A 10180-nucleotide genomic window follows, 5' to 3' on the forward strand; every position below is an offset into this window, starting at 1 on the left:
GCATCCGTCTGGCCCCAATGCATTCTCAGTGGAGGCGGATCCACTGAGAATGCATCCGCCTGCCAGTGTTCAGCCTCCGCTCAGTGAGCGGACACCTGAACGCTGCTTGCAGCGTTCGGGTGTCCGCCTGGCCGTGCGGATCCGTCCAGACTTACAATGTAAGTCAATGGGGACGGATGCGCTTGAAGATGACACTATATGGCTCAATCTTCAAGCGGATCCGTTCCCCATTGACTTTCAATGTAAAGTCTGAACGGATCCGCTCAGACAACTTTCACACTTAGAAAATTTTCTAAGTTTTAATGCAGACGCATCCGTTCTGAACGGATGCGAACGTCTGCATTATCGGAGCGGATCCGTCTGATGAAACATCAGACGGATCCGCTCCGAACGCAAGTGTGAAAGTAGCCTTAAAAATCTATTTGAAAATGAGTGAAAACACAATAAAAAAAAAAAAGTTGGCCCTGAAAGTACACTTCAGTGCTCCAGACTAAAAAATTTAGTCGCCAAATCGAAACTGAATCAAAATTTTGGTATTGTGACAACGGTACGCCGATCAGATCGGCGTAGGGTTGCTGCGATACCAAAATTTTGATTCGCTTTCGTCACCATAAAAAAAAAAATAAAAAATACGCAATACCGCACAAAAAAAAAAAAAGCTGCGTGCATTTTGCATTTTATGAAACGTTCGGCCCATAATAGGACAGTCCTATCCTATTTTTTGGGGTGACAAAAAAATGGCAAATGCTCACCGCAGAGGAGATTTTTAAAATAATTTAATAGTTTGGACTTTTCAGACGCAGTGCTATGTAATATGTTTATTTATTTATTTTATATATAAAATTGGGAAAGGTGGGATTTAAACTTAATATTTTAGGGTACTTTCACACTAGCATTTTTCTTTTCCGGCATAGAGTTCTGTCACAGGGGCTCTATACCGGAAAAGAACTGATCAGGCATGAATGGAGAGCAATCCGTTCAGGATGTCTTCAGTTCAGTCATTTTGACTGATCAGGCAAAAGAGAAAACGGTCGCATGCTACGGTTTTATCTCTGGCGAAAAAGACTGAAGATTTGCCTGAATGCCAGATCCGTCATTTTTCCCCATAGGAATATATTAGTGCCAGATCCGGTATTCAAAATACCGGAATGCAGGATCCGTCCTTCCGGTCTGCGCATGTGCAGACCGGTAAAAAGATACAAGACGGATTCGTTCTTGCAATGCATTTGTGAGACGGATCCGCATCTGGATGCCTCTCACAAATGCTTTGTCACATCCAGATCGGCGGATCCGGCAGGCAGTTCTAACGACGGAACTGCTTGCCGGATGACACTGCCACAAGTGTGAAAGTAGCCTTAGTGTTTGTTTTTTTTACTATTAGCCCCTTTAGGGGATGGAACCCTTGTCCTATTCACCCTTAGGCCCCTTTCACATGGGTGAGATTTCTGCATGGGTGCAATGCGTGAGGTGAATGCATTGCACCTGCACTGAATCCGGACCCATTCACTTCTATGGGGCTGTGCATATGAGTGGTGATTTTCACGCATCACTTGTGCGTTGCATAAAAAAAAAAAAAAAAAAAAAAAAAAAAATATTGCAGCATGCTCTACAGTGGGGGAAATAATTATTTGACCCCTCACTGATTTTGTAAGTTTGTCCAATGACAAAGAAATGAAAAGTCTCAGAACAGTATCATTTCAATGGTAGGTTTATTGTAACAGTGGCAGATAGCACATCAAAAGGAAAATCGAAAAAATAACTTTAAATAAAAGATAGCAACTGATTTGCATTTCATTGAGTGAAATAAGTATTTGAACCCTCTAACAAAAAAAGACTTAATACTTGGTGGAAAAACCCTTGTTTGCAAGCACAGAGGTCAAACGTTTCTTGTAATTGATGACCAAGTTTGCGCACATTTTAGGAGGAATGTTGGTCCACTCCTCTTTGCAGATCATCTCTAAATCCCTAAGGTTTCGAGGCTGTCTCTGTGCAACTCTGAGCTTGAGCTCCCTCCATAGGTTTTCGATTGGATTAAGGTCCGGAGACTGACTAGGCCACTCCATGACCTTAATGTGCTTCTTCTTGAGCCACTCCTTTGTTGCCTTTGCTGTATGTTTTGGGTCATTGTCGTGCTGGAACACCCATCCACGACCCATTTTCAGTTTCCTGGCAGAGGGAAGGAGGTTGTCGCTCAGGATTTCACGATACATGGCTCCGTCCATTTTCCCGTTTATGCGAATAAGTTGTCCTGTGCCCTTAGCAGAAAAACACCCCCAAAGCAAAATGTTTCCAAGCCCATGCTTGACGGTGGGGACGGTGTTTTGGGGGTCATAGGCAGCATTTTTCTTCCTCCAAACACAGCGAGTTGAGTTAATGCCAAAGAGCTCTATTTTGGTCTCATCAGACCACAGCACCTTCTCCCAGTCACTCTGAATCATTCAGGTGTTCATTGGCAAACTTCAGACGGGCCTGCACATGTGCCTTCCTGAGCAGGGGGACCTTGCGAGCCCTGCAGGATTTTAATCCATTGCGGTGTAATGTGTTTCCAATGGTTTTCTTGGTGACTGTGGTCCCTGCTAATTTGAGGTCATTAACTAACTCCTCCCGTGTAGTTCTAGGATGCTTTTTCACCTTTCTCAGAACCATTGACACCCCACGAGGTGAGATCTTGCGTGGAGCCCCAGAGCGAGGTCGATTGATGGTCATTTTGTGCTCCTTCCATTTTCGAACAATCGCACCCACAGTTGTCACCTTCTCTCCCAGCTTCTTGCTAATGGTTTTGTAGCCCATTCCAGCCTTGTGCAGGTCTAAAATTTTGTCTGACATCCTTGGACAGCTCTTTGGTCTTTCCCATGTTGGAGAGTTTGGAGTCTGCTTGATTGATTCTGTGGACAGGTGTCTTTTATACAGGTGACTAGTTAAGACAGGTGTCCTTAATGAGGGTGACTAATTGAGTAGAAGTGTCTAACCACTCTGTGGGAGCCAGAACTCTTAATGGTTGGTAGGGGTTCAAATACTTATTTCACTCAATGAAATGCAAATCAGTTGCTATCTTTTATTTAAAGTTATTTTTTTTCGATTTTCCTTTTGATGTGCTATCTGCCACTGTTACAATAAACCTACCATTGAAATGATACTGTTCTGAGACTTTTCATTTCTTTGTCATTGGACAAACTTACAAAATCAGTGAGGGGTCAAATAATTATTTCCCCACTGTATGTTGTGCGTTTTGAAGATCAATATAATAAACATTGGAGGTGCAGTGCGCCCCCCCCCCCCTATAATAAAAATTAGTGGCGCAGTGGGCAGTGCCAATGAGGGTTAAAAAATAATTAACTCACTTCCTCCAATTGATAGAGTAGCAGCCGGTCTCCTGTTCTTTCTTCAGGACCTGTCAAAGGACCTGTAGTGACATCACATGGTACATCACATGATCCATCACCATGGTAATGGACCATGTGATGAGCTCAGTGACATCACCACAGGTCCTGAAGAAAGAACAGAGACCGGCAGATACGCAATCAATTGGAGTAGTTAATTTTTTAACCCTCATTGGCACTTCCCACTGCACCACCAATGTTTATTATACTGGGGTGTTGGGGGCAGGGGCGCACTGCGCCACCAATGTTTATTATACTGGGGTGTTGGGGGCAGGGGCGCACTGCGCCACCAATGTTTATTATACTGGGGGGGGGGGGGGGCACACTGCGCCACTAGTGAAGATAACTGACCTGTTAATACATGTGACAGGGAGCTGCAATCCGCTGCAGTTAACCCCTCAGGTGCCACAGGTGCTGATGTTTTGCTTGAGGGGCTTGGCAACTAAAAGCATCAGTGTTGGTCCAATGTTTATATGGGACCGCACTGCTGAGAAAGATGTTTTAATAAATGCAAGTGAGCCTCTAGGAGAAACATGAATGTTGCCATTATACCTACAGGCTCTGCCATGCCCTCTGTACTTTGACAGCAAGGCAGTAAAAACAAAAGGACATGGGAGTTGCAAAAAAGGTGGTAGAAAACTGGTGCAAGGTCAATGTGGCAGAGCTGATGGCCCCACCACATTTTCAGGAAGGTGTGAAGGCAGAAAAACAGTATCAATTTGCAACTTTCATAACAAAAAACTGTTTCAAGTTATGAAAAAAATATAGCACTGAATATAATATAACTGAGCTAAGCAAGTTTTATGTAATATATATATATATATATATATATATATACACACACACACACACACATACATATATACACACATACATATACACACACACTTCCCTGGCCCTTTGTTTACTTGCAATAAAAAACAATCTCTGCCCCTCCCTCTGCTCTGCTAAGGGAGTGAATACAAGTGCTGCCCTGAGTGACATGTCTGCCTGCTGGGAGACTCTGCAGCTTGTTGTATGTGTAGGACTACAAGTCCCAGCTGTATAATGACACTGCTAAGGGAGAAAACAGCAACTTGTAAGTGTAGAACTACAAGTTCCACTTATATAATGACACTGCTAATACACACAGGATCTTCCCCCTACCTGTAATGCTTTGCAGAACTTCTTTCAGCTCCTATGCCCAGCATTCGTCTCCTCACTGCATGCAGCTACACAATAAACACTTCAGCCCTGAGTCTGTGCAGCTGAATGGGTTAAGATTCCTAGGATAGAGCACACAGCCAGCAGTGAAGGGGGCGTGGCCAGCACAGTGACGTCTTGTTTACAGGCTTGTAAATGACCTTTATCAGAGCAGGGAGAGAAGCTGACATCACAGGTTATGTGACCCTCATTGAAATCTGAGAAACCAGGCATTGGAGATAGTGAGTGAATTGGAAAGCTGTTACATTTGCCCAGTTAGGAACAGGGAAAGAACAAAAAAATAACTGATAACCCCTTTAACTCTTTTGCTACCAGCGCCAGACATGTATGGTGCTGAAGTGATGTGTAAACATGGCACCCACTTGCACATGCAGCGGGTGTTATGACAGCAGGTCTCTGCTGTTTCAAACAGCAGAAGCCTGTGGCTAATTACTGTGACAGACCATGCTGATCGCAGTAAAAACAGGCTTTAGATGCCATGATCAAGTCAGATGACAGCATCTAAAATGGCAATAAACCCCAGAAGTGCATCCCACTGAAATGCCCTGCGGCCAATGGGCATGTCGGTAGTCGATCTGAATGCTCCGAGTCTTGCTGACAAAACCCACACCGTTCATGCTGCAATTCTCATTTTGGCCACCAGATGGCAGGCCAACATACTAAGTAGTGAGCAATAGACCGTAATAAAATTATATATATATATATATATATATATATATATATATATATATATATATATATATATATATATATATATATATATATATATATATATATATCATACACACTCCTGAGCTTCGATATTCAAAAAAAACAAGTTAAATTTTAAATCATTCCTTTTTGTATAATAAAAGGCCTTAATAAAAAATCATGGTATCACCAAAAACCACCCACACTATTAAAATAGAATTACAATATGGAATATGGTGTAACAGGAAAAAAGGGTCAAAATGGCCAATTTGCCATTTTCCCATTGCTTCTTACCCCCCACCGCAAAAAATAAATCAAAGTGTGATCAAAAAGTCCCACACCAAAATAGTATCAAGACTACGGATTGTCCTGCAAAAGAGCCCCCCCACACAGCTCAGTAGATATAACTAAGAAGTTATGGGGGTCAGAATATGTTGATTGAAAAAACTTTTTTTTACAAGTTAAAATTTATTTTTACACTATTTGGACATAAAAAAAAAACTATACATATGGGGTATAGTAATCATACTGACCCAGAGAATGAAGGGCAATGGTCAGTTTTGCTGCAAACAAAACTTTATGGGTACAAAACCCATAAAACAGTGGAGGAATTGCATTTTTCCCCAATTCCACCCCATTTGGAATTTTACCGCTTACCACTACATAGTTTACCATATTTAATGGTGGTATTAGAAAGCAGAACTTGTCCCGCAAAAAAAATAAGCCCTCATACAGCTATGTGAACGGAAATAAAAAAAAGTTATGGCTCAAGGAAGAATAAAAATGCTAAAATGAAAAAACCTCCAGTAGTGAAGAGGTTAATAAGCCCTTTAAGAGAATGTTTTTTTGCATTGCCACATTCCAAGACCCATGAATTTCCTACTTTTTGCTCCATGTAGCTGTGAGGGCTTGATTTTTATGGAGCTTGCACTTTTCATTGGCAACACTGATTGCTATTTAGTTTCTGGTGGCAACTAAGCAAAACAGCAATTCTAGCCTAACCCCCCCCCATCTTTCACTGCATGGGATAATTTATCTGGTACTGCTTTGATACCTTGGTCATTATTGATTGCAGCATCTACAGGGTTAAATGGTCTGGATCAGCGCTCCTGCTGGTCCAAGTTGAGAGCAGATAAGTGGCTCTGATGTGAGAGCCAAGCCCCCGCTTTATGCTGCCTTTTTACGGCAGCCCAGTCTTGGCTCCATTCACACGCCTGAAATTGTGGTCCGCATCCGTTCTGCAATGGTGCGGACCCATTCATTCTCTACGGGGACGGAATGGATGTGGACAGCACACTGTGTGCTGTCCGCATTTCTGGAGGGCAATGCTAATCTTCTGGTCAGTGGCTCCAGAACTAAAAATAGAACATGTCCTATTCTTGTCTGCAATTGCGGACAATAGGCATTTCTAGGGGGGTGCCAGCTGGGTGTATTGCGGATCTGCAATACACTACGGACGTGTGAATGGACCCTAAGGCCCCTTAGTGACTGCCATAAAAATGTATTGGTGTCCTCTAGGGGTTTAAAAGGATTGTACAGCACTAGTATATTCATGGCCTATCCTCAGGAGAAGTTATATCAGATCAGTCGGGGGTCTGACACTTGCCACAGTCTCAGATTAGCTGTTTGAAGAGGCCATGTGCTGCAGCCTCTCCACTGTTTATAAGCAGGCCATCTATATGGCAGCAGTGCAATTACAACAGTTTGTCCTGTTCACTTTAGAGCAACACGGTGCCCATTGAAACCAATGGTCTGGCCTTGCAATGTATGGAAGTTGCTTTGAATCTTCTGCCCACAACACCCATTTGCTCACTTCCCCAGTGGTGATACAGCAGGGACTGAACACTTCCTGGTGGGTGTAATCACAGAACACCTTGACTTCATAGTCACTGTGGGGCAGATTTATGAAACCTGCCTTTGTTGCCTGCAGCAGCTTCGAGTCCGATATGGATGGTCAGCCATCTTTAAAGGGGTTGTGGGGGTTCAGAGCTGAACCCGGACATACCCCTATTTTCACCCACGTGCCCCCCTGATGTTGGCATTGGAGCACGAGATGCTCTGATGCGCTCCCTTGCCCTACCACTAGATTGTAAACAAGAGCCTGTGCCCTGTGCAATTACACACTGCCGGGCGGAAGCATCCACCTGGCAGTGTGTTTGGTGACGTCACCGGCTCAGATAGGCATGCTTTAGCGCTGCCCTAGCTGTTTTACTGGCTAGGGCAGCGCTAGAGCCGGCCCATTGGTACTGGTGATATCACCGGTCTTCCTGGCAGAACCATGGAGAGCCCGCTAAGTCACAAACTCTTGAAAATGCCCTTGCTCCGATGCTCAAGTCAGGGGTGCTGCCTGGTTGAAAATAGAGGCATGTCTGGGTTCTGAACCCAGACAACCGCTTTAAGGGCTGATTGTCACACCGTGCAACAAATTTTTGGCACTTCTAGTGTAAACTAAGCCAACATAGGTGGCATGGACCTTGACCAGAAAGACTATAGGCACTCCAGATCTATCCTCAAGCAAAAGCGATAAGTCTGGCACTTTAAATCCATTTAAGGTTACCAACTACACCTTTTGATAGTAAATCTGCCCTGTTGTGGCAGACAAAACTTCCATAGACATCAGTAATAAGGAAACCAGAAGTTGGCCATCAGCAGCACATTGGCTTTAGTATCCTGTAGAACATGAGGGATAACGCTATATGTAGTTACACAGGCATTTAATGACACTTCAGAACACAAATCAAGACTCAAGTTTATCCCATATCAGGGCGTGAAAGCAAATGCCTAAAATTAGACAAGATACCCAATATAAAGCAACGTCATCATACAGCACGCCCTGCAAATATGCCGACAGTATAATGTAGAAGAGCAGCTTCATTGCAGATTATAACAGCACCGCAGTGAAACCCATTACTGACGAGCAGAAGGCTAGACATGAGCGTCATTGTGCTAATCTCTGCAAGCAAAATCATAGCAATACTGCTGCACAATCACACTAGAAAATGCGACCTACCTCTAGTCTTACCGAGTCATTACAGCTGCTGCAGATGAATCCAATGCCAGCATGAGGAGCAACTGGTGGCATCAATGCCTGCACAAAGCACCTCCCTCAGAGAAGCCTCATGCTTCATCTCCATGACTGGGCAGGGTCTGCAAGCACTACAAGCTCAATACAAGTTCCCACAGGTAGGAGCACAGACTTCAACTAGATTAGTCAGCCGTTTACAACTGGGCGACACCCAGACCAATATAGGCAAGCGCTAGAGTGTCCCGCTAAAGCTAAGAAACATACGAAAATCTCTACAAATGGCTCAAGTGCTGACTGTTCCACAAGAATAAAACATCTCACATAAGTGCATTTGATGCAGAATATTTACAAAAAAAAGTTAAGTGTTGCCAAAGGAGATATCACAGGACAGACGACAAAAACCCAGTCAAACCCAGTCGGGAGCTCCAGCAAATTCACCAACATTTACACATGGAAACAGCGGTAAGGTAGGTCAGAAATCTACTCCAGTAGGGTTAACAATTTAAAGGGGTAGTCTTGGTTATTACAAGTTATCCCTTTTCTACTGCTCATGGGGAACCCCACCAATCCCCAGTCTCACTGGAACAGCAGGTCATCTATGGGAGTGGCAGTCACAGTAAAAGTACAGTACTCTCTCCAGCAGTCCCACAGATAACGGATGGAGCACAGGCTCGACCTACCACTCCATTAGGACAGTGGAACGGGAACCTAGTGATCAGATTCCCATTGATCTGCTGCTTCTCTCCAATGCATTTGATAGGGGCTGACTCAGGGGTGTTGCTAGGCCAAAACATTTGGGGCCTGGGTCCCTGATGTTTTGTCCCAGGCACCGAATATACTGCCAGGCAGATACATCTGTATTGCAGTCCTCAGGACGGCAATACAATTTCATCTAATGCACTGCAAGATCCAACAGGTCATGTGATCAGTGCAGAAGGCAGGGGTTGAGAAGGACCTGCGATGATGTCACCATCATATGACCAGTGCAGGAGAGGACAGCAGTGAAGAGGAGAAGCTGCGGTGATGTCTGTATATGAGGAGAGGTAAGTGAAGGGAGAGGCAGAGCAATGCTAGGAGTTGGTTATTTAACTGGGACTGTATGTTAGAGCTGAAGGGAGGGATGTTATTTACATGGGACTATGTTGAATGCAGCTATGGGAGGGGGTGCTTTATTTACATAGGACTGTATGGTGGAGGGGCTGAGGAATTATAATTTGTGAGGACACCAAGAGGTGGAATATAACTACAGGGGGCACTGCAGGGGAGAGCATTGTTACAGGAGGGGCAGTATAAATACTGGGAACACTGCAAGGGCATTTTAAATCCAGGGGACATTAGGAGTTACTACTGGGGGCTCTAAAGGAGGGTCTTCTAGATCTGCCCTATTTCTACAGAGAGCACTTTGGGGGCCTTATTGGTACTGAGGGGTTTGTGAGGGCATTATTAATACTGGAGGACTCTAATGGAGGCACTCTTGGGGAGCATTATAACTGTTGGGGCAGTATTACTAAGGAAGGCATTCTAGAAGGGGATTACCATTAGTGGGACTACGAGGTGCAGTATTACTATGGGGGAGGGGGCCAACTGTACAGCACTTATTTCTTGAGGATAGTATTTGGGGGCACAGCAAGCAGCAGGAGAATACTGTGGGGACTCCAGGTTGGGGGATGATTATAGAAAAGTGAGTAAGCCAAGATGTCTGTCACACTCTGCAGAGACGAGGCAGCTGAGTAGTTGTACGGACTGAGTGGAGACGATTATGACAAAGATCTACATTCGATGAGAAGTCACCTGGGAGGCCCTGGATGTGAAAAGGTACTGTATAGCAAGTACAGCACAATGCAGGGGAGGGTCAACTTCCTGGGGAGTACAGCAAACATGC

General features: G+C 44.3%; 1 protein-coding gene across 3 annotated transcripts in view; it reads right to left on the minus strand.

The window, feature by feature from the left end:
• Positions 1 to 8388, minus strand: part of CPEB1 (cytoplasmic polyadenylation element binding protein 1) — a 51710-nt gene extending 43322 nt beyond the window's left edge. For 2 of the 3 annotated variants that reach the window (XM_040413780.1, XM_040413778.1), the window contains exon 1: positions 8284 to 8356. In XM_040413780.1, coding sequence (XP_040269714.1) covers positions 8284 to 8355 — 72 coding nt within the window. In that variant the 5' untranslated portion in view covers position 8356. Of the gene's footprint in view, positions 1 to 8283 lie in introns of all 3 variants that reach the window. The other variant, XM_040413779.1, reaches the window with a different exon arrangement.
• Positions 8389 to 10180: the final 1792 nt, after the last annotated feature.

This window comes from Bufo bufo, chromosome 1, assembly GCF_905171765.1.
Source record: "Bufo bufo chromosome 1, aBufBuf1.1, whole genome shotgun sequence".
Taxonomy (NCBI): domain Eukaryota; kingdom Metazoa; phylum Chordata; class Amphibia; order Anura; family Bufonidae; genus Bufo; species Bufo bufo.